The 27,350-nt window shown below is 48.2% G+C and overlaps 2 protein-coding genes across 18 annotated transcripts in view; one reads left to right on the top strand and one right to left on the bottom strand.

Moving 5' to 3' along the window:
- The window catches only part of SMOC1 (SPARC related modular calcium binding 1), a 127,400-nt gene extending 116,521 nt beyond the window's left edge, over positions 1-10,879 (top strand). For 2 of the 5 annotated variants that reach the window (XM_063159231.1, XM_063159233.1), the window contains exons 12-13: positions 5,620-5,670; positions 7,362-10,879. In XM_063159231.1, coding sequence (XP_063015301.1) covers positions 5,620-5,670; positions 7,362-7,378 — 68 coding nt within the window. In that variant the 3' untranslated portion in view covers positions 7,379-10,879. The remainder of the gene's footprint in view (positions 1-5,619; positions 5,671-7,361) is intronic. The other 3 variants (XM_063159232.1, XM_063159236.1, XM_063159235.1) reach the window with 3 other exon arrangements.
- A 9,016-nt stretch (positions 10,880-19,895) lies between these two features.
- SLC8A3 (solute carrier family 8 member A3) overlaps positions 19,896-27,350 on the bottom strand; it is a 113,057-nt gene continuing 105,602 nt past the window's right edge. For 11 of the 13 annotated variants that reach the window (XM_063159218.1, XM_063159217.1, XM_063159227.1 and 8 more), the window contains 4 exons: positions 24,017-24,141; positions 23,397-23,496; positions 22,044-22,319; positions 19,896-21,723 (listed from right to left, as the gene is read on the bottom strand). In XM_063159218.1, the coding sequence (XP_063015288.1) occupies positions 21,347-21,723; positions 22,044-22,319; positions 23,397-23,496; positions 24,017-24,141 (878 nt within the window). In that variant the 3' untranslated portion in view covers positions 19,896-21,346. The remainder of the gene's footprint in view (positions 21,724-22,043; positions 22,320-23,396; positions 23,497-24,016; positions 24,142-27,350) is intronic. The other 2 variants (XM_063159225.1, XM_063159226.1) reach the window with 1 other exon arrangement.

The raw sequence follows: 27,350 nt of genomic DNA, 5'->3' as shown, positions 1-27,350 counted from the left end.
AACGTGTCCTGTGCTGCATCCAGAGCAGCGTGGGCAGCAGGGCCAGGGAGGGGATCCTGCCCCTCTGCTCTGCTCAGAGCCACTGCAGGGCTGCCCCAGCTCTGGGTGCCAGCACAGCAGGGACAGGGAGGGGATCCTGCCCCTCTGCTCAGTGCCCACTGCAGGGCTGCACCAGCTCTGGGTGCCAGCACAGCAGGGCAGGGAGGGGATCCTGCCCCTCTGCTCTGCTCAGAGCCATTGCAGGGCTGCCCCAGCTCTGGGTGCCAGCACAGCAGGGCAGGGAGGGGATCCTGCCCCTCTGCTCTGCTCTGCTCAGAGCCACTGCAGGGCTGCCCCAGCTCTGGGTGCCAGCACAGCAGGGCAGGGAGGGGATCCTGCCCCTCTGCTCTGCTCTGCTGAGAGCCACTGCAGGGCTGCCCCAGCTCTGGGTGCCAGCACAGGAGGGACAGGGAGGGGATCCTGCCCCTCTGCCCTGCTCAGAGCCACTGCAGGGCTGCACCAGCTCTGGGTGCCAGCACAGGAGGGACAAGGGCCTGTTGGAATGAGTCCAGAGGAGGCCACCAAGATGATTAGAGGGACAGAGCATCTCTACTGTGAGGAAAGGCCGAGAGTACTGGGATTGTTCACCTGTAAGAGAAGGCTCGGGGGGACCTGATTGTGGCCTTCCAGTACCTGAAGGGAGCCTGTAAGAAAGAGGGAGAGGGACTTTTTACAAGAGCACAGAGTGACAGGACAAGGGGCAATAACTAAAAACTGAAAGAGAGTAGGTTTAGAGTAGGTATTGAGAGGATGTTCTTTGCTGTGAGGGTGGTGAGAGCTGGAACAGGTTGCCCAGAGAAGCTGTGGATGCCTCATTACTGAAGTATTCAGGGCCAGGTTAGATGGGACTCTGAGTAGCCTGGTTTAGTGAAAAGTGTCCTTGCCCATGTCAGGGAGGTTGGAACAAGATTAACTTCAAGATGCCTTCCAACCCAAACCATTCTATGATTCTGCCATCTTACCCGTTCTCTAACTTTCCTTTTCTGGATCATAGGTGCATGTAGTCAGTCCCTGTATTTTGCTGTTTGTTCCTTCCTCTGTCCCCCTCCAAAGATCTGCTGGGGCTGAGGACACTGTGGATTCAAGCCAAGAGCTAGATGGAAACCTTTTTCATTACGTACTTTCAGTTGTAAACTGCTAGTCAGATGAAGACAGGACGTTTCATGGAAATGTTTCTGTTTCAACAAAAGCTTTGTTTGAAAGGTTCTTCTGGTCTAGCTTGGGTGAGGAGGGGTTGGAGGGAGGCAAGGAAGGTTATAATTTCCCCTTGATATACTATTGGGATTAAATACCAATATAGCTGGGTGGAACGTGCCTGGGCTCATCCGGCCTTGCTGCGTGACCAGAGCAGTGTGGTGGTTTCACCTCAGAGACACCTTTGGCTGGCTGGGTGCTGCAGCTGGGTGCTTGGGACAAGGCCAGGCATGCAGGAGCTCAGGTTTACCTCTGGTGGAGAAGCTTTAAGGCAAGGTGAAGGAAAAGGAGTCGGGTTCTGCTGGAGGGTTTGATCCAGAGCTTTATTCCTGGCACACAGGCCTCTGAATGCAGCAACAGCTCCAACAGAATTACGGAACCGCGTGGCTGCAGTGGCTTTTAACCCCAGAGAGAGAGGGAGGGAAGGGGTAGGGATCCCACCAGCCAGGTAAGGGGGGGAGGAGTCTCAGGGGACAAATTACACTGGATGGCCCAATGTCCCCAGGGCTGAGAGGCATCTTTTGAACTTCACCAATCACACAATGCCCTTTCTGGAATGCCAGGATTGACTGGACAGCAGTCAGCAGGGAGCAAGGGAGGGGAAGGGAGAGGTTATTGGCACACCTGACTGAGACAGGCTATTACATCACACCACAACATCATACTTCATTACCAGTGAAGGTAGCTCAGATGTTCCAAATCCTGTTTGGGTGTCCAATAGCAAAAGGACTAAACTGAAGTGGGTCATCATTCCAGGTGAGTATGCCTCTTGCCAGGCAAATTAAACATTTATAATAGTTTTGAAAATAAAACATAATACAAATTTATAGTATTTGGGACTCTGAAGAGAACAGATATTAAGCATTCTGCATTTTTGTCAGTGTTTTGCTCTTTTTTTGGTGGCCAGTTCCATCCAAACTTGGAAATAGAGCTGCTTAAAAGAAGCATAGAGCATAGATAACACACTACTGTTATGTGCTTCTCAGGACCTTGAGAGTCCAAATAAGATTTATATGTGGGGATTCAGCTAGGATATTTGTAAGGACAAACCTGAATCTGAGCCCTTTCCAGCTTAGAATTAAATCTGTTCGAGATGCATAGTTGTGTCTGTCCTCCCTTCCTCAGCAATCTCTTCATGCCTGTGGCTACCTAATATGTGGGTACTGCCAACAAGTGGTTTTCCAGTGAAGAAGTGAGCTGCCCAGTCTATCAGAAACCCTTTCCTTTTCCATCCTTATGGTGACTCAAAAAGTTGCTGGCAAGTCTGCTAGGTCTGGTGGCCGCTTTGCACAGCTCTTGTCCCTCTCTTTAAACCAGACTTGTTTTTATCAGGGGCTGTGTACATGGAAAAATGCCATTCTTGGATCTCAGAATGGTGTGGCCACATGAAAGAGTCAGCCTTTGAGTGTTTGCAGAAGCCTGCAAATGGCTTCTTCAACTGGGGCAGAACAAGCAGGCAGGGCTTTTAGCTTGGAGTATGCCAGAAACAGTCTTTGCCATCACTTGATCTAAGATTGTCTGTTTGAGGAATTGTGGAAGGAAAGCAGACTGATTTACAGCCTGTTAAAAGTTAGCATTCCTCAGCATAGTCTGCACAGCCTGAGTTAAGGGGGGGAACCATCTGTGATCAGAAAACAAATGTATCTCTCTGCATTAGTCAAAAGGCAGGATCCTTGAGTGGAGATTGACACACATTGTAAAGCTTTGCTGGAATGTTACTGGACTCAAGATTAATTGGAGTTCAATTAATCAGGGCTGTAGGTCCGAGTGAGGCTTATGCTGGTTGTGCTGGCTGCAAAATGTTGGAGTTGAGTTTTACCTCTATATTCTTCCAAGTTCAGGAGACAAAGTCAGCATTTTGTGCCTGCCCAAAGAGGAGCTAAGGGAATAAGCAGCAAAGAGATGTCCCTCTGCCAGCTGACGGGAAGTTCCCTTCTGCCAGCTCAGATCCTGTGATTGCTTTGCTGTCCAAGAGCTTGTCAGATGGTAGGTGTTGGGCATGCTTCACAGGACATGAGGACGTCTGAGGTGGAACTCAGCCACCAAGAGCCAGTCCAGAAGCAGGATTGAAATGTCTTAATTAAAAAGTGTATGTGTGTGTAATTAAACAGAATGTCACTTTCTACTGAATCTGAGGAAATGTTACAGAAAGAAGGAAAAGTAGACAGACAATCTGAACAGCAGATTTCATTCAGTGATGTTTTGGACCTTTCTTATTGCTATCTTGAGAAGTGACTGCATGCCTGGGAGGCTGGGAATGAGTTGCTCTATATCATTACTGTACAAGTTGTTGTGTGAGAGAAGCAAAGAGCAATCACCTGGGAAAGGCCTCTGGACCAGTGATGATAGAAAATAACAATTGTGAGTGGCCATGAGAAAACTGTAACCAGGTATTGACTGAATTAAAAAGGAATTTTGAAGTACATTTATGTGCTATTAGATTAGAATCAAAGGAGCTGTACTCGTTCAGTGCTTGGTTTTGTTTGTCTTGTTAAGATACTCCCCTCTGGAGCTTTGTAGAGGTGCTATAATTTGCCTTTAATCTTGACAAAAGTAAGTGATAGTAGAATCAGGACATCAGTATTGTGTTGAGAACACAAGATAAGGCTGTTTCTCTCCCCAGAAGGTGAAAGGTTTGCTCAGTATGTCTGAAGAATAATAATTTCCTGTGAAAAGCTGCTGGGGTTTCCTTGGGGCTTTTTCTTTGAAAGACACCTAGCCTAATCCAGTGTGACTAGAACTGTTATCCAGGAGAGCGTACTTGTGAGGATGAGCAAATACTCAGCTTTATGAAACTCGCCACACGATGGGATGTTACCCCATAATGCCCAAGGGCTTCCCAGGTATATATGTTAGTAACCCACGGTCACCTCCTGCCCTGTTCCTCCCTCTGCTGTGTGTCAGCAGTGCAGAGTTGCTGAGGCAGGGTTCTGCCTTCCACAGTGGCTGGCGTGGTTGGTGTGGCAGGCGGGGGCCGTGCTCTCTGCCCCCAGCGCAGGGCCATGAGCAGCACTGGCTCAGTTCTTACCAGCCATGGCAGGCAGGGGTGCTCCTGCCTTCTGTGTACACCGGCCTGGAGATCCCCACCTCGTTCCAAAGACAAGGCAGTGCTCCCTCAGCTCTTTCCAAAGATGGGTTGTGCTCCTGCACAGCACTGTGCTGCGGGCTTACCTGCGCTGTGCAGTAAAGGTGAGAGGGTTCTCTTGGATACCCTCTGGCTTCCCCAGGCTGCCAGCCAGGGCAGTGATGCACAGCCTGGCAGTGCCCTCCGGGGCCCTGGCAGCCACCCATGAAGGGCCCAGGCTGTGAGTGCCAGTCAGCCCAGGCAGATGCTCTGGCCCTGGCAGTGGAGCCGCAGTTCTGCTGGTCCCAGCAGGATGGGTGCCTGTGCCGGGCCGGTGCTCGGGGTCTTGGAATAACTTCCTGTGCTTACACAGTTTCTTATTAATGTTCTCTAAAGCCAACAGGCTGTGCTTTGTGACCTATTTCAGCCTTGGCCACTGACACCTTTTCTCCCTCTGGCTTTTTCTTCTTAGCAGCTCCATTCCTATCTTACAGCCCAGCCTCCTGGCCCTTGGGGCTTCCTGCACCTCAGCCCTGCCCTCTGAGCTTCTGCCCATCTTGTTCCTGCACAGAGCAGCATGTGCAGAGCGAGCTGTGCAGTCAGGTCATGTGCATGCACAAATCAGAGTCACCGAGTGGAGGGTGGCAACAGGCTTTCTGCTGCTGGCTGGGAGCAGGAGCTCCCATTTCCAGCTCGCCCCTCCTCTGACATCAGACGAAGCAGCTCACAGGAAGTGTGACATGCTTTCAACAGTTCTGTAATCCCTGAGCTGTCTGTACCCAGTGCAGAGGCCCTTGCCATGAGCTCCATCTGGCGTAGGGCACGTGTACCTGTTATAACACAGTCACATCTCGGCCCTTCTGCCAGGTATAAGTTCAGGTCTTTGATTTTAGGCACTTGTTTGTTTGATTCAAGTGAAAGATTTAATAAACCTGGGCTGTCTCTATTGCCTGTACCTTCACTCTCTTCTGTCTGCCCCCTTTCTACATGGCATTATTTTGCTTGCTTGGGGAAACTTCAGGATACTACTTGCATCCTTCTTCTTTCTCCTCCTACTGCTCAGTTTAACCTTGTAATTGTTGTTTCTTGCCCACCCAAAACCTTTGGATTTCACTATACTCAGCTACTGCAAAACCAGATATTTAACATCTCTCATCTCAGGCACACTGGTTAGGCTCTTGCATGGACTCCTGTTGGCAGGACTTGCTGAGAGCACGCTCAGAGTAGGTGCTTTGAACCTGCTCTCTGGCAACAGACAAGGGAAGGCTCCTTTGTCATGCCATGGCATTTACTTCCTTTAATGTGGTTCTTGGATTTTACAGGTAGCCTGAGCAGTTTGCCCAATGGAAAAAGACAAGGCCTTAACCCTTTCAGTGAGTATCTTGTTAACGTGTCTCTTTTTTCCTGTGATAAGCATGTATTGCAGAATTCATTCTCCCCTGTTCTCCTATGTTCATGAACAGCAATATAGAAACAGCTGGAAGCCAAAGTTGTTCTTAAGAGGTATAAATACACCAATGTGAAGCTCCATTGCATCATTTCAAAGTCCAGCTCTATGTCTTTTGCTGAAACAGACTATATGTTGCTAAGGAATTAGAATAGGATAAAGCAGCTATGGGATTACTCCTATCCTACTCTTCCTTCTTCTGTCAAGCAGTAATTCAGGTGATTTGTTGTGTTTACATTCCATCACTCCATGGACAAGTTCCCATGAAGACTGTTCTCTATCATGGTAAAGGTCTGCTCTCCCAGTATTTTGGGCACTGAATCACATAGACCAGCCCTTTCATCAGCCATGAACAATAACATCATTTGCTTTGCTTTTAGACTTGCAGCCTCATGGTTTTGCTGGGTACTTCTCATTTTGGATTGTAAGAAGCAGTGAGAAGTTCTCCCCTGCCTGTATCTTCTGCTACTTGTTCTATAGCTGTCCTACAGATGTCTGGCTAGACTCCTTTTTGTGTTGAGGAGACCTAGGCAGTGGATCTTTTAGTGCCAGAAGCCTTCCTATACCTCTTGCTGTCCTCCTTGTCTTCCTGGGGAATGTATCTGGTCCTGGTGAGATGGGCTGAACAGAGAGCTGAAGATAAAGATCAACTACACCTTGTGCATTGATGATGTGATGTTTCCTGGTGTGTCCTTCATTCTGAGTGGTTTTTGCCTGCTGCTAAAAGCTGAGCAGGGGCATTTGAACAATTGCTGCAGCTTCAGCCCCCTCCTTGTCACTCAAAGTGTAGGACAGGTCACCTGCACTCCCACACTACACCGCACTTACAGACATGGAAAACAATCTGCTGTTTTTATGAGCTGGTCACTGAGCACTGCAGGCACCTTTTGCAGAGCTGTGCAATTGATTGCAAATGTGGCTGCCTGAAACAGTTTTGCATTTGACAATATTTGCCCCCCTGTGACAGGGCATGTTGATCAGCACTGATCTCACTGAGGCCTTTCCTTCCTTTTTTCCCTCAAATCCCTACTTTTGCTGTCTCTTTAGCATGTTTTCTTCTGTAATTAATCCACAGAGCTCTAGCTCTGATCCCATAAGAGCTTTGGTTCTTTAAGAACCTTTGGTGAGGGGCTTAATAGAAGCTTTCTTTGAAGAGAGGCCTCCAAGACGTGCTTGTCTGCTGGAGAAGGAGGCAGCTGGCTGTGGCTGATGGGGAGATGGTGGCAGGGCAGCCTGGCAGCCGTGGGTTTCTGCATCAGCTGTGCCAGGCAGAAGAGCAGAGCAAGGGGTGTTGGACCAGTTGTTTCCCTAGACTGCATGCCCATTTCCAAGGAGGGGGAGGAAAGTGATGTTTTGTGTTTAAAAATATGCCAGTCCCTAAGGCTCCATGTGACTCATTCAGTGCTTTTTCCAGCAAGGCTGTCTCATTAGCCCCTGGTTGTTTTCAGCCTCACAGCTTATTCTGGGATCTCAGCTTTCTGAGGCCATGGATTCAGCAGAGACTGTACTGGATCTTTGTCAGTCAGGTTTCTTTTTGTTTTAATTTGCCTTTTTCTCTTACCTCTTCTGCTTCTGTTCTGTTTTTCCCTCCTTGCTCACCCCACCCCACTCTTTCAGTAGGTCGCCTGGTGTAGCAGTAGAAGACAAGAAGGGAAGGCAGGAGCTGACCCAAAGGAAGAAAACATCCAGTGACAGATGGACAGACACCTTGCTGCTTGTGACCAAGCACGCAGCATCAGCAACATCCAGCGTAGCAAAAGTGGCACCCAGAACATTTGCACTTTTAAAAAATTGGTTTGGATTTTTTTAATATTGCTTTTCAATGCCATTATCTAATACTTTGGAAAGTGGAGGGAAGCAGGATCATGACTTTTTAAAATTGGAACAGCTACTGATGATGTAAAATTGAGTTCACTGGGAAAGAATTTTATATACTGTATATAAATATATATGTAAATTGTACAGTTGTCTTGTACAGGGGTTGGAGTCACTGTTCTGTTGCTCCCTTTGCTTTTGAAGGCTGTTAGGGTTAGAGGGACACTTTGCATATAATGGATTATAGTAATGCATTCATTTCTGCCACCAAACCATCATTCAGTGGTGAGCCTTAGCAGCACCTCCATGCAGAAAGGAGCCAGTGTGTCAGCATGAATTGTTCTTGCAGATGTGCACACAGTGCCCCAGATACCAAATGCTTCTGGAGAGCAGCTGAACCCCTTTTTTTACCATAAAGCTCTCTGCAACTCAGGCAATTGGGCTTTTGAGAGCACAGATTTCATGTAAGTATTGGTGCACTGCAAAGCTGCTTGAAGTAGGAATAGAAAAGGGTTCTAATAGGGATGTACAACAGTAGCGTGTGCACCTGTTGCAAGTTGGGCAGAAATTAAATACAAATACATTGCTATTCATGCTCAGATAACATGCTTAGCAAAGCTGCTCTGTGCCTCTGGAATCTAAAGCTGTAAGAAGGATGTGGGAGCTGTAAGCCTAGCAGAGTCAGTGGAGTGAAGTCTTGCATCTTCTGCTCTGACAGAGTATTCATCTATATGTTGTACAGCAATAAACATTTTGAGAAGCCTGCTAAAAGCAGCATTAGCCTGCCCTGTGCTTTGCTGAAGAGCAAAGGGCATACTTGTCAGTGCAGACAGACACAGTTGCTGGTGTCCCCAAAAGTCTGCTTTCCTTGTGTTGCAGCAGTACAGCTTGGGCCATGCTCACTGCTGAAGGTCTGTCAGCAGTGCCTTTCTTGTCCTTGGTGGTTGTGAATCCAAGCTCTCCTCCAGCACACTGATTTGCTGTTGCCAGTGCCTCCTGGGCACTGTGACACTGGGGTGTCATCAGCAGTAACAGTGAAGGCTTGGAGAGAGGAGTCTGGTGTTCTTGGAGGCCACAGGGGCTGTGTCAACCACTAGCAGCTTTGGTGGAGTTGTTTCTTTGGCAGGGGTGCCCATATCCACAATCCTAGATTTGGGCAGAGTGTGATGGGACATGCAGTTTTGCTTTGTGTATTTCCAACCACTGGCAGCACTCGCCTGTTCTGAGCAGCCTCCCACTTCTGACCTGGGAATCCTTCTGCCACTTACCTCTGGACCAAGAACCTGTTAGAAGAAACTGTTGTGAAGATGATGAAATTACATGCTAATATGAGATCACACCAACAATTACTTGTAACAGCAATAGATAACAGTAGAGACTGGACTCATCTTTCAAGGCTCTGTTGCTTTGGTAAAAGATAATACAGCACAGCATCTTCTCTCTGTCATGTCATTGTGACAATAGCATGAGAGAAATACATCACCAAAATGAAGTGTCCTGATGCAGAAAGTTAGTGCTTGTTGACAAAATGGAAAGTAAAATAAAATAAAAACTAACAAGCTTTTGTATAAATACCCGATTAAGAGTAGTAATAACTCTTCCTCTGGGAAGTATATTGGAGCTAATTAAAATGTACAGCATGGTTAAAAACACTTCTGGTAATATCTGAAATGTACATCATACCATCATAATATAAAGAAGTCATCTCTTTAGCAAGAGCAGATCCTGCTGCTGGATCTTCATGGTTTCTCACATACAATGTATGTGCTTTTTTTGGCCTGCAAGCTCCCACCTTCTTGATTGCTTCTTCTCTTGTTGTTCGTTGGGGTTGGGGGTTTTTTTTGTTTGCTTGGTTGGGTTTTTTGGGGTTGTGTTTTTTGTTTTGGTTGTTTGTTTTGGTTTTTTTTAATGCCCTGGGCGCATCTTTTGTGTGTTGAAATAATTTGGTTTAGTGTATAGTTAGAAATGTCCATGCCACACTCACTAATCCTATTGTAGGGAGTAAAGAATGAAACCAACTGTATAAAAAAACTCCTCTCCATTTTAATATTCTAGTTTTAGGAATTAAAAGTTCTGACTGCTGTGTTGGATGGTGTTTGGTGGTTTGGAGTTTTTGGGGTTTTTTGGAGGTAGGGTTTTTCTTTGTTTGGTCAGGGTTTTTTTTAATGTATAGTTCTATCCAGCAGAAACAGACAATTGGATGTCTCTAGGAATTCTATCAGCCAAACACTGGGGCTGGGAAATGCCCCACAAGATTGTGGGGGGACTGCAGAGCTGCTAAAACTCACAGCATCTTCTGGAAGTAAAGCAGCCAGTCACCACTCCTGCTTGTTATATAACTCCTTCTGCTGACCTCCTTTTTCTCATCCTTGTGCCCTTCCCCTCCAAGAGGCCTGCACTCACATGACGTTTGCAACTGAAATTGGGTCAGTTCTGCAAGGAAGGCAAACAAGGGGTGGCTGTTGGCTAACTTTGATATTTGTGGATATTCCTGTTGCTAGGCCAGGGCTGACTTTATGGATGGATTGGGGACCAGGCATAACATTGCTTTCCTCTGTCACAAGAGAATCCCAAGTCCCTGCATCCTGACTTGCTGAAATTGCATGGGTCTCTGAGCAGCTTCTGGCAACACTGGTACACTGCCATGGAAGGCCCAACCAGCATGATTGTGTAGTGTCCAGGTAGAGATCAGGTTACTTGTTCTGGGTTTGTGTTGGAGGATTGTGCAGACCATTCTGGTCCTGACTGACATAGCCCATGCTATGAACTGTCCAAGAACCTGTACTCACAGATGAGAGCAGTGCCTCAGCTGCCCGTTTTCCCTCTTGGTTTTATTGCCAGTCCACCTGGCTGCTGGGCTAGATCATCCTTATCCAGAGCTTGTAAGCAATCTTTTGCTCTGCCTTGCATCAGCAGCATCTTCCTGAAGCTGGGACACAGGGAGTGTCAGTGTTGTGTCTGAAAGCAGACCCTGGGCATGTGTCTCCTCATTCCTCCAGTCCTGCTGGGCCTCTCCAGCTCTGCTTTGAATGATGGCCAAAAACAGCTGGGACAGAGAGGAGAAGCAGGACTCGACAGTGCAAGTCATCTATTTGTCCTGCCAGAAGTAAAAAATCTTTCTTTTTTGCTGATCTTCCAAGGGCATAGTGTGTTGTAGGAAATTGCATTACAGTGGGATTCATTTGTGGGAAGGCACTGCTTTCCATGGCCTGAGTTTATATTGAACTTACCTGCCCCAGCACATTTCTGCCTATGGTAAATTTGTTAAACTGAAAGGCATCTGTTTGGTTTTGGTTTTGTAATAAAATAGATAACTTTTGCACCAGTGTCTTGTTGTGGTTACTTGTTGAATCTTGATTTCCAGTTATTCCTACAGTGCTGTAGGAGAGGGAAGGGGACTTTGCTCCTTGCAGAGTCAAGTGTCAGTCAGTGGTTGGGTTTGGAGGTCTGTGATGTTTCTGCCCTGTGTGTAAGCCTCGAGGATGAGTTAAAAGAAGCTCCAGAGTGCATCTCTGTGGTTTGATGACAGCTGTCTGAATCTGCCCAGCCTGCTTAGAAAGGCTGTGAAGCTTCAGCAGGAGCGTAGGGATGATTGTAGAAGGTGGGATGTGGGATCTTGTAGCACAGTCTCCCCACACCACAGGTAGGAGACAGGCTCTGAACCTTGCATGTTCTCTCAGCTCCCTTTCACATGGGAGCCTCATACTTTACTTTGCAGGTCATGCCTTGCTACATGGGAGCCTGAAATAGTATCTTCTAGCTGTTGTCCAAAACCTTTTAATCCTCAAAGATGGCGAGTAACATGCCATGCTGGAAAGCTGCTGCTGTTGTAAAACAGAGGTTTTCCTAGGCTACAAGGGAGTGCAGTTCATCAGAGGCTGCAGCACCAGGTCCATGGCAGAGGAGGCCACACACTGATCCTTTCAAGTGCATTTGACCAGCTTTGTCATCACTCTCATTCCACTTGATCACGTGTAAATCTCTGCAATGAATAAGGAGCCAACTCATTTATGGCACATGGAAGGCAAGGCAGTTGCAGTCCCAGGGGAGGATTTCTGCTTGTATGGCAGTCACAGGCTGGATTGCTTGTAGGTCGTCAGAGCTCTGTTAAGTCTTTCAGTGCAGATTCAACAAAAAAAGAAGTAAATGCAGAGGTGTGACAGCTAGTGTGCCTCTGTCAAGAATGGACTGGCCAGCCCACTGAATTTCCTTGTATTACCAAGGGTAACAAATTCTGGGGCGAAGGGAAGAGCAGTAGATGTTATTATCTGGGGTCCTTCAGGACTTAACTAAAACCAGGAAAAGGATATTTTGGAAAAGACCAATTCCTTGGCCATGCTTCCTGCTTCTGGAGTTGATGTAAGGTACCTCAAGAGGCCTTCACCCTTTCCCTGGCAGTGCTGCCATTCTGTGGGCAGGCCAAAAGGACTGAAAATGGCTTGCTTCTGCCTCTGCTTCCAACAGTGATACTGCCATTCTCTTCCTTCTCCCCCAGCCTTTTTCTCTTATCTGTAACAGTATAACTAACATAACCGACATGCAGAATGTTGACCTTCTAAATTCTCAGTAGCCAGCCCTTACAAGCCATTTCAGGCAAAATAAATGGAAACTTTTCAAAAGCTGATATTAAATTGGATAGAACATCTGCAAAATTATGCTCCTTAGTTTGGACAACACCTTGAATAGGAAATGGGTTAAAAAAATGCCAGCTTAGGAACCAGGAGTCTTAACAGTGAGTGTTTTGTATGGAGTGTTTGCCAGAAAATCCAACACTGGCTTTGGGAAGCAATTGTGCTTTTTGTAGTTCTGCTGAGGGCTTTTTTTACTGATGTTAATGGTGGGTTTTGTTTTTCAAAGGGACCTTCCCTGTGCACTCCAGGAGTTGTCTAGCTTTGGTTCAGAAAACACCACAAATTCTATGCTGTGTGTTGTAGCACGAACCTATACGCCCATCTCCTGCAAAAGTACAAATGAAGATTTATTCCACATTATGTTTTCTTTCAGCACGTTGGCACTGGGCCAGGGAGAGGGGCCGTGGCCCCACTGTGCCCACTCAGCCCACAGCAGCCCAGGCAGTGGTGGTGGGGGGCTCTCTGCCCCACTGAGCCAGGCCGGTGCTGGCTGCAGGCACAGCTGCACCCTGGGCAAGGAGGGAGGCATTGTGGCTCCAGTGGAGATTGAGGTTTCCACACCTTGTCTCCTCTCTGGTGCCAGCAGGAACAGCTCAGGTCTCCTGCATACGATTCACAACCAGGCCCTAATTTGGACCTCAGAGAAGTTTCTTGGTGCAAGATCTGGGGGTCTGAAGTACAGATGAATACAGCTCACCCTATTAAAATAAAGAAATTCAATCCCAGTACAAAACAGATCCTTAACTCATTGCTTTATGGCGTGTGAACAAAGGACTCTGGTGAAACAAATTCTGTTTGTAGCATCTCTGTGCCGTGCTTCAAGCACTTTAAAACTGCAGTTTGAGTGTCCAGTGTCCCATTGCACAGCACAGCCCTGGCCTTGCATAGCACTAAATGCCACTGCTATCTCCCTCAGTCATGATTTTGGCTGGGACCACTGAAGGGATTCCTGCTGGCTTCACCATGTCAGAAAAGAGCTGACACAGCATCTGGCTGAATAGAGAGCTATTTCTGAAGTGACTTGGATGCTCTCACTCTGAGCTGGCAGGTTGTCTCAGAGAAAGCTGCATGAAGGTGGCTGAGGCTGGATTTGTTCACCTGCAGCCCAACATGAAAGTGAATTTTTGCATCTCTGGAGCTGTTAAAATTGTTTCAAGTTAATGGCTTAAACACTGCAAAAATTATCAGAGGACTTTTGCCAGCTCTGGGAGACTGCAAAGAAACCTTGTCCATCTGCAATCACAGAAGTCCCCCCCTCCCCAAATATGCCTGCTAACTGGAATTTGGACAATGACAGGAACTTAAGCTAAAGGGAATACTGCTGTCCAGTCATCCCAGGTCTGGGGAGAAAAATGTATTCACTAGTGACACTGGAAGAGAGACTGGAATGCTGATGGCTCCAGCAATCCTGGGGCAAGCTGCAGGTGAACAATCCAGCCTCAGCCAACTTCATGCAGCTCCCTCTGAGACAACCTGCCAGCTCGGAGTGGGAGCATCCAAGTCACTTCAGAAATAGCTCTCCATTCAGCCAGATGCTGTGTCAGCTCTTTTCTGATAAGGAAAGAGGCAAACTCTGTGAGGAGGGTACTGTCTATTTTTCCTTACTCAAGTGAACTCAGCTGAGATAACTCCCCAGCTGGGGAAGCACTGGGACATTCATACACGGCCTGAAGGTTTTCATCTCTGCTGATGGGCCCTGATGGGCCATAATGGACTCAACTTCCTGATGCTGTGGGTGGGTGTATTGTCTTAGAAGGTGTCAAAGACTCCTGAACTGATCCACAGCATTACATCATCCAGTTGAAACTCCCTGCCCCAGGGGAGGTACCTGGGTGTTCCTACCTGAACTGGAGTGAATATAAACCCAGCAGATGTTGTGTTTTAGGGATTTCTCCCCACCACTTGTTTGGGAGTTCCCCCCACCACACGATGGAGCCAGTCTGCAGCTACCACTTTGACCAAGAAACACGAAAATTGCAACAACCAAGTCTCATTGTGAGGTCTACAGGTGACATTTCAACTCTTATCCTTCCCTTCTCTTTCTTACCCATTTTCTTAAGCAGTATTATTGCCATATTACTATAAATAACAATAACAAAAAAGGCTGTTTTGCAATGCAACCAAATGGTTCTACAATAAACTCTACATGTGTATATTAACAAACACCACTCATTCAGTGTCATTTCACTCCAGTTTGCCCCAAGAGATCTATTAGCAAGAACCTGGGCTACCCTTGCCTTCTGTAGTGGGTTCTAACACAAGTGTTGAGATGTCTGCTGCAAGCTTTTTCTCCTCAAAATGCACTTAGATTCCAGACCTTGGTAATCTAAAGTACTTAGACTCCAAAAAACCGAAACATCAAATACAAATTAATTCAGAAAACTCATAGGCAGGATCTGTGAAGAGATGTCCTAAATGATAAAAGAGATCTGGGGACTGATAAAAGGAGTCATAGTCCAAATAAGAAACTATCTTGCTGCAAGAGAAATGAAGGAAGTGTAAGTAGAGATCAATAAAGTGGATCAAGAGCTCTTCAACATCCTGGAGCATAAGAAGAAAAAGTATGAAATGTGGGATGGCTGCTGGAGCATTGCAGACTACACGTGAGCTGCCAGGGGACTTGAAGAGAGCATGGCAGCATCACCTAACTGGTGACAAAGAAAATCCTTGAGAATTACAGACCTGATACCTCTCTGTGAAAACCTTAAGGAGCAAGCTACCAACCACTTACTCTCCAATCCTCTAAAGATTAATAAATTTGTAAATAGATGGCAGGAATGGGTTTGTTGAGGTTTCACTAAGGACAAATCATTTCAAACTAATTTGATTCCATTCTTTGACAGGACAACTCGCCTCGTGGCTAGGGGGGAACAGCACTGGATGTGATATGTCTTGACTTTGGAGAGGCTTCTGGCACTGTCCCAGAAGACATTCTCATAAGTGAACCAAGGAACTGCAGCCTATTTAGATTCACAATACATTGAATGCAGTGTCAAAGTCAGAGAGCTTTCTGAGGAGATCTCCCCAGTTGTGGTCCAGAGTCCAGATCTATTCAGTATTTTCAGCAGTAACTTTTAGAAATTGCTTTGCTATAAATTTTCCTGGTGATAGCCAGTGTGGGGTGGGGTCCTGGGGGACCTGGGGGAGGTGTCTGTCACCACCTATGGAGGGTAGAATATGAGTGGTTGATAATTTGAAGAAACAATTCCAGTCAACAGGATGAGTTTCAGCAGAGGCATGGGATAACCCTGCCATGAGGCAGCTGTGAGAATGTGCAAACAAAGTGAAACCCACTGGGCAGCAATCCTGTAGAAGTGACTTCTCAGAGGCTGGGAAAAGAAAAAGTGGAGAACCTGAAGGACTGTGACACATACAAAATCCTGTTACCATAAGGATAATAGTGAGCTGTTTTCTACGCCCTTGTTAATGAAACAAGAAGAAAAAAAATTAGCAATGCCAACAGAACCCTGCATTTGGCTTTGCTTTTAGTTTCTGCCCAAGATGTTCCATAAGAAGACGAGGCAATCAAATCTCTTTTGGTAGCTTGAAGAGCTTATTTGGACACCCCTTGTGTTAATAGAGACACAAAGGTGCTCTCTACAATATGAACATCCTTAGTGCCAAGGATGTGCCATTAGGACTTTCTGAGAATACCTTTGAAGCTTTTGTCTTGAGATTTTATTCCCCCTACAGCTTTTTCATGCATACAGGTTGTACTCATAATTCCCACAGGATGGAACCAGTGTTTTTGTAATGGAAGCTTATTTTCTTCAATATCAGAGGCATCTTCCTGGGAAGGTATTCATAACTTCACAACTTATACCCTAAAAAAATCTGTTTGAAGGGTTTATTTCTTTAATTCACCCAAATTTCACATGTGTTTCAAAGTACTTCCTAGGCCTGTGAAGTTTTTTATTGTGTTCTTGAAACTGGCCCAATTTCTGAGTGCATGCCCAGCACTGAGTACTAGGTAGGTCACGATTACTGTTTTAGCCACAGCTCCCACTGAGCTTGCCACGTCCATGGCAACAGCAATGGTGCAACCCGGGGCATGGGTGAGTGCTTGCATTTAAGTGCAGTGGGAGCATCTGCTGAGCTCATCCATCTCACATCATGCCTTTAGACTCCATGTCTGAGCCCAAACAACACCCCAGGGCACATGTAGGTAAGTGCCGTGTGGAAAAGGCACCAAGGGCATCTGCTGTTGGCAGTGGGGCAAAAATATGAGCAAACCCCACCAGCCACCTGCAGGGATGCCCTGAGGCCCTTGGGTCTGCTCTGCCCCTGCCACCTACTTCTGGGCAAAGTCCAGACCTCCTGGGTGAAGGAAAGGCAGGGAGGAGGGATAAATTCACTCATGGTGTTAATTATCTATATATTTTAAATGACTCATTTAAATACCAGGAGGAGCTTAATCCCCTCCTGTGCCAGAGGCAGTTTGGGAGCACAGTGTGCTCTGCTGGGCACCGGCACACACAGCTCTGTCATTGCAAGCTGGCTGCTGCTGGCACATGCACACGGATGACAATGTCATTAAAAACATTTTTTCTATCTAATACTCCAAAGGTTACTCTTGGTGACAAGTGCTTTCCAGCTTGTGGCCGGGGCTGAGCAACTGCTGCTCCCATTTGTGCAGACCGGCCCCCGCACTGAATCCATACTCAAGCATGACCAGGTCTCTTGGATGCCTTTCTGTTATCTCATCTACATCTACACCTGTGTCCTGTTGTGCTGTCAGGTGGATGAGACGAACTGAAGTCTTGCTGACTCTATTTATCTCACCAGTGTCCAGGTACAACAGAACTGGGTGTGCTCCGAAATGTTTTCCCAAAGCCAAGGGCTGTGCCGTGGAGACAGGCAGGTGGGCACCATCCCACACCAGCAGCTGGAGCCTGAGGAGGCACCTGCAGCTGATGGGGACTTCTCCTGGCAGATGGGGTGTGAAGAGGCATCCTGTTGGTACTTAGGCATGGAGAGAAGCGGAGGGGTCCTTCCATGCCAGGGACCACAAGTGACCAGTCCAGCAGCCCCAGACATGGAACCAGAAGATACATGCATCATGATTTGTCTGAGCTTGTCCAGAAGAGTCCTGATCACACCAACACCACAGTAATTGCCAGAAAGGTAACAAAGTCCAATCCACATGCTGCAAATGCCTCCTTCCTAACTTAAAACCTTTGGTCAGTGTCTCTAACAAACACTTCCATTTCTCACTGTACTGTACCATAACAGATTCCTGATGCTTGCACACACTTCTCTTACTAATTCCAGCTTTCTTTGGCTTGGCCCCCTTTGGTCCTGGATCTAAACCTCCGAAGCTGTGGGAACCAGGATACTTCTGTCAGCAAACCAGCCCCAGTGAGCTTCAACACCCTCAAAAAATCCTCTTGGTCCCATCACTGGAGTCAAACATGAGCCAGAGACAGAGTTGGAACTTGTGTGTTTGCCCTTAGGTCAGGAGCAGGCGTGCTGTCTTTGGGCAGGAGGTGGGAAGTGACCCCACAGGCCTGTGGAAGGGGGTGGGAGTGTGCAGGACACAATAGGGCAGTGGTCTCTTCTGCTTTGCCAAGATCTGGTTGCCCAACAAAGTGACATCCAGGGCTGCCTTTCCTATGGGTGCCCAACTGGGAATTCTTCCACCCCACTCAGTTATTTTGCATTGCACTGTGAGGTGCCCACGCCCCAGTCTCCCCTGGAACCCCAGAACTGGAGTTAATATAGCACCCATGCTGTCAGGCAAAGATAGAGGATTGGGGTTATGGGCTGCAGCAGCTGCCCCTATGCTTCAGAGGGCAGGCAGGAACAGTTCTAGCTCAAGGGCCACTGTAAAGGGCATTTGAGGGTCCAAATGCAAGTGGAAAAAATCAGTCAGTGATGACACTGGGTGAGGAGGCAGCATGGTACTGGCCAAAATGGGGACACAGATCCTGGAGAGTTTTTGGGGGACAGGTGTGAATATCTCTTTGCCAAACTCTTCTTTACCCAAAGGCTGATTTTTGACCAGCACCCATGCAGGACAGCAAAGCCTTTGGGGTGCTGTGGGTGCCCTTTGTGGCAACAGTGATGGGAAGCAGCCAGAGGTACCACTGGCCCCACACCATCCATGGCCCTTGGACTACGCCCCCATACCATGGTAGGCCCCAGGGACAAAGCAGCTCCTTCAATCCCCTTGGCTTTTCCCTCCTGACGTCAGGACGTGTTATTTACTCTCAATCACAGCAGTGATGCAGGGGAAGAGGCAGAAAGGGAAGATTTGCAGCACAAGGGCTGCTGGGAGGGACCAGCAGCTGTTATTGCAGGCTGCCATGGGAAGCTGATGGGAGAAACAAAGGGGAAAGATCAGCAGCAACCAAAACAGCAGCAGAACCTCCTCTCTGCCAGCTAGACAGGGCCAAGGCTGCAGGGTCCTCCCAGCAGCACCAAACCAGAGGGCTGGGGTGGTGGGGTGGGGTGGGGGGACAACCAGCCAAAGCCATTGCAACCAAGTCCAGGCAGCTGCCCCAAGGAAAAGAGAAGCGAGCAGAGAGCAAGACCTGAAATGAAACAACAGCTTCAGAAAAAAAAAAAAAAAATCCCCAAAGGCACCAAACCTGTTGTCTTTTTTTTTAGCTTGCATATTTTTTAATGGAGTAAAAAAAAAATAAAATAAAAGGAACATGCCACAGATGTCAGCCTGGTGCAGATCACCCTTCTGCATGGAGGGCACCAGGGGCCCCACGCAGTTCCCTCATGGCAAGCCAGTCCTACCCCACACCCCTTCCCTGCAGTCAGCTGGAGAAGGAAGTGGATAAAAAGCACACGGTGGATACACCACAAGCACAGAAGAAGAGCACAGCAGCACCCCAGGCTGGGCTTTAGCCAGGGATGGCTACGCTGGCACGGGCAAAATAAAAGTTCAACAGACTCTGTACGTCCCAGTTACAAACAGCAACAACACCAATCTCCCCTTGAGAGCTGCAGGTTGAACCCCCACAAAAACATTTGGGGACTCTTGTAATTTTCCTTTAGTGTCACACATACGAGCTCTGGGGCTGATGGGCCACGTGGCAGTGGCAGCAGCTGCTCTTGGTGGCTGCTGGCACTGCTGGAGCCAGAAGGACCAGCGAGCTCAATGGGAGCCTGGCTTTGGGGTCTCTTGCCCATCTTTTTTAGGTCCTTTCCCCGAGGCATGGCAAAGGGAGGGTAAGGAGGCAGGGTTGGGTACCTGGTAGCTTCAAACCCAGTGGCTTTCACTCATTGTGGGCTCCCACCAACAAAGCTCAGGCTGCTCATCTGAGAAGGATCCCTCTTCTCTGCCTCATGTATACACATTTATATATAGATATCTGATAAACATTTTGTATGAAAATAAATACTTCATCTGTGTTTTAAGAACCATCATTGCCTCCATCTAGTGACCTGCTATAATGTTACATCTTTTTGTCCATGACAACTTGTTCCCATTGCTTTTTCCCTAATCCATGGGCACCTCCTCCCTGCCTCCTGGGGCAGCCAAAATCACAGCAGCAGGCAGAACTTTACCCTTTGGCAGCCCCTCACTTACTTGCTGCCTCCCAAAGTTTGGCTTATTTTAGGGAACTTGATGAAAATGGTTCCCTTTTACAGCACCTGTTTCATGACAGAAGAAATTATCTTCATCTCAAAAACACTTTACAAAGAGTAGGATTTTAACATTCTCTTACAGCGCTCTCAATTAAGAAATATGTTTCTAGATAGCACTGTTTATATAGATATAGGTATAGTTTTTATTTATTTTATTACCAACCCAACATTTCAATTTGCAGCTGTTGATGTAACTCATGACATACTCTCATGGTGGTGGGTTTTTTTCTTCTTTATCCTTAAAAAGAAATGCATTTCAAATTAAAATGATACTTTTTTGTCTGTCTGGTGTTCCTAAAAGGTATTTGAGATGATGTAGGAGTCCTGATGTGGGTGTCAGTTTTTGAGCCTGTACCTGTCAATAGCCTGGAGACCACCACCGAGGTGCAGGTGCTGTGAAAAATGGAGTAGCAACAGAATGGAAGGGCAGCCACGGCACAGCTCTGGGTGGGATGGTGCTGGGAACATATGGGCACACTATCCAGGTTCTCCTGAATTCATTTCCACCTCTGAGCAGGAGGCCCACGCAGCCAACCTGCCACCGCCACCATCCCAAGGAGCCGCTGCTGTTTTCCCTGTCCCCCTTGCTCCCCCCAGGGCAGGATGTTTTATTTCTTTAACAGTTGTAAATTAACATAATTTTCTCTCCCTGCAGAGCCACGAGCTCAAAGTTAATTATACAAAGAGAAATGCCATAGTCAAAATATACATGACACATATTGTATTAGAGGGTTGGGGTTTTTTCTCCTTCCTTTTTTCTTAGCCCAGGCAGGTGATTGAGATGCTACATGCTCCAGCTTTTGTCACTAAATGTGTGTGACTGTGTGTCTGTGTTTGTATTAAAAATATATCAGTCTTGTGATGTTCTTAAAAAAGAAAGAAATGGAAGGCGGCAGGGGAGGAAACGGGTAATAGTGAAAAAGTTTTTTGACTGTGTCACAGTCTTTTGTGGCTTCAGAAATACACATGTTCAGTTCCAGCACTGACGGCAGCTTGAAGCTTTGAGTTTAACTTTTTAACATTTTTCGGATTAAGTAGTAAAAAAGAAAAGAAAAAAAGAATCAGCGTGCTCCCCCAGAACCAAAAAGCAACGAGCAAACAGAAAAAAAAAAAGAAAAAAACCCCCACAAATTCCTGAACCAGACTTCTGCAATTCTCAACTAGTAAAAATGAGGAAACATCTCCTTACAGTGGAGGGGTGCTTGGCAGGAAAGGAGATGACCCCCTGTGGGAGAGGTGGCCTTTGGAGATAGTTGAAACTTCATAATTTCATTGAATAGGGTCAGTGCCTGGGTTTATTGTGTTTTATTTCAACACTTGCCATTGTTGCTTTCTTTTGTACCATTTTTGGATGGGTTTTGTCTCTTTGTTTCTGTCACTCTGCGATGGTTTTGCCCTCCTTGGCACGCGGCTGTCCGGCGGTGTGGGCAGCGGCGGCCCTGACAGACGGCCGTCCGTCCGTCCCTCCAGCGAAACCGCGCTCCCGGGACCGGTGTGCGGTGGGTTAGCAGGGGAGGGGTCCCTCCCCCGGCAGCACCGTCCCTCCGCCGCCGCCTAAAACCCCTTGATGTAGCAGTAGGCCTCCAGGGTGGCGAAGAGGATGTAGAGCAGCCAGAGGCTGACGAAGAGCAATGTCGTGGCCACTTTGCAGCCCCGGGGGCCGCCCAGCTCCCCCCCAAGGTGGGGCCGCCGGCGGTAGAGGAGGACGCTGATGCAGATGAAGGCGAAGATGGTGAAGAGGGTGACGGAGAAGGCCAGGGTGCCTGCTGACACCTGGAACTCCTGCCCCTGCGACGCCCAGTAGATCGCTGCCACCGACCACGCCAGCCCGATGCCCAGGAAGACGTTGACAGCGTTGCTGCCCGTGACATTGGTGATGGAGGCGTCAGCGTACATGTCCTGGACGGCTGCGGCTTTGCTGGCAAAGGTGTCTGGGGTTGAGGGAGGAGGGAAGGAGAAATCACTGGGGGTCCAACAGGAGAAACAGACAACCCTTCATGCCTGGGGGACAAGGGAGGCTCAGGTGTGTCACCAACCAGGTTAGGACACAGACCAAGAGGCGCACAGTCCCCTCCTAAGTTCAGAGATCCCATGTTGCCAAAAAGCAAGGTGCAGACCTTGCCTGGAGACAGGGCTTTGAGGATACCCTTCCCAGACTAATCCCATCCCATGACAGAGCTTCTCTCCTGAAATCAGGAGCATCTCCAGAGGATTTACCTCCCACCCCATCCCCTCCCCACGGCCACCCTACCTGGTACAGAGGTGCCGAAGGCGACAAAGACGACAGCGGTCACTGAGTCCTTGAGGCCAATGGTGCAGCCAAAGTGGGAGGCGAGGTCGCCGATGACGGCCGTGAGCATGCCGATGATGAGGATGGAGACGATGAAGCAGGCCCAGCCATTGCAGTACTCAGTGGGGGGCACGCAGGCAAACAGCACCTTCCAGAAGACTGTCAGGAAGTGCATCACGTAGTCAAAGCAGGATGGCAGGCGCTCCTCACCAGACTCATCCTCGTCCTCATCACCTGCTGCAAACAACACGGAAGGAGAGGTCCAGCATTCATTGCACTGGGGCAGCTCATGCTTGTCTCCTCCACCCCAAGGCTCCAGGGATTCTGCTCTACTGGGACAAGGTGGAGTGGTGCTGGCCATGACAGTGAATTCAAGGCACACCAGGTCCTTTAGTGATGGGTGAGGCTTGGCAAAAAGTCTCTCCCAGGAATCCCAGAGCCCTCAGGGATGGGGAACAGTGTAATGGGATGTTGTACCCACAGAGGAGCAGCCCTGTCCCTGTCCATAGGCAGTCACACAGGAGGTAGTCAACCTGTGGTGATCACTATTGAGTGGCATGAAGAAATTACACAGGCAAGTGATGTTTTGGACCAAAACTAGTGGAAAGTAGTAAAATTGGGGAACTGGAGAGATCTTTTGATCCCCCTGCTCCAGAGCACAGGCTGGGCTATCCACTGCCTCCTATACAGCTGGGTGAAAAACACTCCTTTGAGGCAGATGTGAAACCAACCATCAAGGAAAGGTTCAGAAAGATGCCAAACTGCCATTAATGGCACAGATGTGCCTAAAACACCTTCCCCACAGCTGCCTGGCTCTGAAAGCAGTGAGCTCTCTCATCAGACAACAGCTGGCAAGTCTCTGGGCCTCTTCCTTTACCAGCAAGCTGCCTCATGAGGCAACATCTCCAGTCTTCATGTGGTAACTCTCTCTACTCCCAGGAACTCTACTGGCTATGACAGGACATCTCAGGACATCTCCCAGTAGGAGCTATCTGCACTGGCCAGGATCCCAGCCAGTATGGGATTTTGCTGCCTGCACACTGCTCATCAGGTCATTGAAGCAGCTGGAGCACCACCATCTGACACAGCCTTTGAAAACTGGCCTTCTGGAGGGCTCTGCACCAGAAGATGGATCTCCTGGCCTCCTCACTAACGTACCTGCAAAAGCCCACTATATTTGGAGCAGAGGAGCTCTTTGGACTGGCTTTGCTGATGGGTGACCACAGCTGAGCATCAGTGACCAGGGAGATGCTGTCATTCCAGGATGCATGAATCCTGTGGATGTTTGTATGGATTTTCTGATGTCCCACTCACCTGCGCTCACAGTAATGGCCTCCATGAACTGGTCCCTCCAGGAATGTGTCCCTACAACCAAAGCCAGGTTTGTCTTCCTAATCAGCTTGTCCACGGTGCTCTGTTGTGGGAATGAAGATGCACAGCAGTTAAACCAGCTGCTAGTGGGCAAGGATGATCTTGCAGTACACTGTGGCCTCACAGACCCTTTCCAAAGTACAGAAGTGTCACAAGCACTCTCCTACCAGCTAGATTAGGCCACGACTAGGGTTGAGCCCACCTTCTCACGGGACTGGCTGATCCAGACCTCACCAGAGCCTGCTTGTTTGCCACATCTCAATCCTGATTAGGTTCCTTCTTCCCTCAACCCTGCCTCACCAGAGACAGCTTTGCTCCTGCATCCTCCTGCCCACTGGCTTCTTCTGCGCCCATCAGGGCCTTCTCTGTCCACCCCCACCAACCAGCAGCTGCTACTTTTGACATTTCTCGTAGACTTCATCCATCCTTAGCTGCATTACATACTTCTTTCCTCTCTCAACAGCCTTTTCCAGCACATGCTGCCTCCTCAGTGCTGCTCTCCAAGGCTGCGACAGTGCCACATGGCTTTCCCCTGCTGGAGGACCCCTGGGACACCGACTGACCTTGAACTCATAGGACTCCTCAATGATGACTTCCAGTTTGGGGTGCTCGCCGAGTATTGGTTTGCCCATCTCTGCTATTCTCTTGGCTTCCTCCTCTTCTACGGTCATCTTCCTCTCAGCCACCTCTGTGAAAGCAAGGCCAACACCAAGCTGTGGGCAGCAGCCCTCCAGGGCACCATGGGGGCTTGTCTGCAGGGCCTGAGCATGGGCTGCTGCAGCCCCCTCACAGCACTTTGGGGGGCAGTGGAGGGGTGTTGGACCGCAGAAACAAAGGACCGAGATTTCTGAATACCAGTCACCAAGAGCATAAGCAACGTGGTTTTAATTTATTAACAAAAAAAACCTTAAATGTTTCTTTATTCTGCATTGATGCTCTCAGTTGACATCCACTCTCCCATCACCCCTGCAGCAGCCACAGTTTTGGGGAGAGCAAGGTAAAAAATCATTCTGCCATTTGGCAGAAGTGCCCTCTAAGACCCTTGTAACACCCTGACATGCTCCCTCATTTGAATTAACAAGAGACAGAGCCTTTGGCTCCTTGTGCCACTCAGTGCTTGATCTAACACTCAGACACACAGTCACAACCACATGTAAACCACACATGAATTGGAAAAATGAACAAGTAATGAAACAAGTAGTTTTTTCCATTCATAATACTGCAAAGGTGCTAAGGCACTGGAACAGGTTGTCCAGAGAAGGCGTGAATACCCTGTCCCTGGAATTCCAAGACCAGGTTGGATGTGGTGTTTGAGCAGCCTAGGGAAAGGTGTCCCATGGGGAGTGGGGTTGAAACCAGATGATCTTTAAGATTTCTTCCAGCATATTCCATTCTGTAATTCCGTATTCAGTTTCTGCTGAAGGAAACTAAACCAGGACGCTGGGCCAGCAGCATGCTGAGATGACCCTGTGTCAGGCTCAATCTCGCTGATGACCCAGCTAACCCAGGAGGTGCCTCAAGAGGGTTCTGCTTGCCCAGATGGGAAGGAGCATCCCAACCAGCTGGAAGGGTGCCTAGGCCTGGCCCAGGTCTGGTCTCCCACCCACATGCCTTAGTGCAGGAAGATGCTGATGGGCTCTCTGTAAAACTGACACCTCAAGAAAGGGGCTGGCTCTCCCCTGGCTTTCCCGTGCCTGAGCAGTCAGGGTGTACAAGCTGCAATACAGGGCCCAGCTGAGCTTGTCAGTGCAAGCTGGAGCTCTTTAGAACCTGGGAGGGCATATCACCAAGGCAGAGCATCTTGTTCTGGCTAAGCAGTGGGTCAGATGTTACCTGAGGTTTCCTGCAGAGCTTACAAATGCCCAGGAATGCCTCGGATGTGACTGATCCCATGTGGACTCCAGCAGATCTCATACTACACACTAAAAGTCACATAGAAATTATGGAGTCACAGGGAAATCTATTTATAAACTCTGACTTCTCTCTTCATCTGCCTGGCTAGATTGATTGCAAAGGCTGTAAGCCTTGCCAGACCTCCTGTGGCAGGTGACATTATTATAATCCATCACAGAAACAGAAAAGTTGCATCCATCATTTAAAATCAATGATGTGCATCAAAACCATCACTGCCTAGCTCCAAGACAGCATCATCTGGATTTAGGAATCCCCGTAAGTTTAGAAAAAAATTGCACAGACAGAGGAGCACAGCACCTGGAGAAGAAGAAAGGCAATGCAGGGGGATGCAGGGGGCACACCTTTTCACTGAAAAGGTAGTTAAGCATCAGAACGGGCTGCCCAGGAAAGTGGTGGAGTCACCATCCCTGGAAGAGATCAAGAAATAACTTGATGTGGTACTTAGTGCTATGGTTTAGTTGACATGGTGCTGTTTGGTCAAAAGTTAGACAATGATCTTGGAGGTCTTTTCCAACCTTAATGATTCTATAATTCTGTGATTCTACACTTGGAGGCATGAACTGATGATTATCAAGAACAAGATGCAAGGTACTTGTATTCAGTGGAACAAGGAGTCTCATATCACGTACATCTCTTTTTCTAAGACACAGAACAAGAAAGTCCAGTGTCTTGCTCTACCTGGGAGTGTGTGAAGATAAGCTGTGTCCATCAATGAAAATGCAAGTGCTTGCACATCATTTGCCATAGCACTTATGACATGGATTTGCTTCTGTCTCAGCTCCTCATAACCTGAAGGTCAGGGGCAAAGGCACCCTCAGCTCCACAAAACCCAGCTTGGCAGATGAGCTGGAGCACATGCTGACATGTGCTGACAATAAAGAATGAGCAAAAGCACTACGGCCATCCCAGAAGGGTTGCAAAGCCCAGACTTGGTTGACAGTGTGACTCAGTACAACCTTCCCTGGAACAAACACATCTGAAAAGCTGCAGTCACAGTTGGCGGCACCGTCCCTTAGGCTCCTGCCCACTAGCTGCAGTTGCAGAGTGCAGAAAGCAAACGCCTGGAATCTGAGGAAATGCTCTGAAAATAGGGAATATCAGGCAGCATTTCCTTAGCTTAACAACTCCCAGAGAAATGATGCAATGAAACCTCAATCCCCAATCTAACTGATTACAAAAGCCTTTGGCATGGTGAGAGAACACAGAGTCTCACGCAGATGTTATGCCTCTAGGCAAGGCTGAACTGCAGGCAGGTCTGGAGGCACATGCAATGCAGCAAGTTTTCTTATCTCCACAGGAAATGGTATCCAACACAGCTTTATCCCAGAACCTGGCATCTTGCTTATGCTAGTTTGTGTACTTGCACCAGGCAGGACAGTGGAAGATGTGAATCCCTCCCTGAGGAGGAAGATCTGTATGCCACGTCCCAGGCGGGTGGGCAGGCTGCATGGGAATGCCTGTGTTCACAAGACCTTCCCCTTCTAGCATGTGGCTTTGATGTCTCTGCAAGCCACCTGTGGATCACCTACTAATGCCACAACCAAGGCAATCACTTGCCAGGCAGCTCTTAGAGTAAATCAAGCAACACAAGCATGTCCAAGAGTGTCTGTCAGCCTGGGGGCTAGATGCCATCATGAGCACAGGACCAGAGACTCCACAAAGTGAAGGTGGTAGGAGTCCTGCTATTCCAGAAGGCACCTTGCCAGCAGACTAAGTGCTACCAGAGGCACCTTCAAGCCCTCGGTAAGCCACTTGGAGTGAAGAGACAAGCTGACTGGCAAAGGAGACCTTCAGCCTATTGACAGCACACCCAGAGAAACATGAATAAGTGAGGCACTGATGTCACCTCCTCTTCCATGTGTACGGTGAATAGGGAGCAGACAAAAGAACATGGGCACCCAAGATGGCACATCAAAGGGCATCCTGTGGGGACAAGTGATTGAACATGACTGCCCAGCTAGGTCTTTCAATGTCAGCTGCAAG

This window comes from Melospiza melodia, chromosome 6, assembly GCF_035770615.1.
Source record: "Melospiza melodia melodia isolate bMelMel2 chromosome 6, bMelMel2.pri, whole genome shotgun sequence".
Lineage (NCBI taxonomy): Eukaryota > Metazoa > Chordata > Aves > Passeriformes > Passerellidae > Melospiza > Melospiza melodia.
The sequence above is the reverse complement of the archived record's forward strand: the minus strand, read 5'-3'. Positions and strand labels throughout refer to the sequence as shown.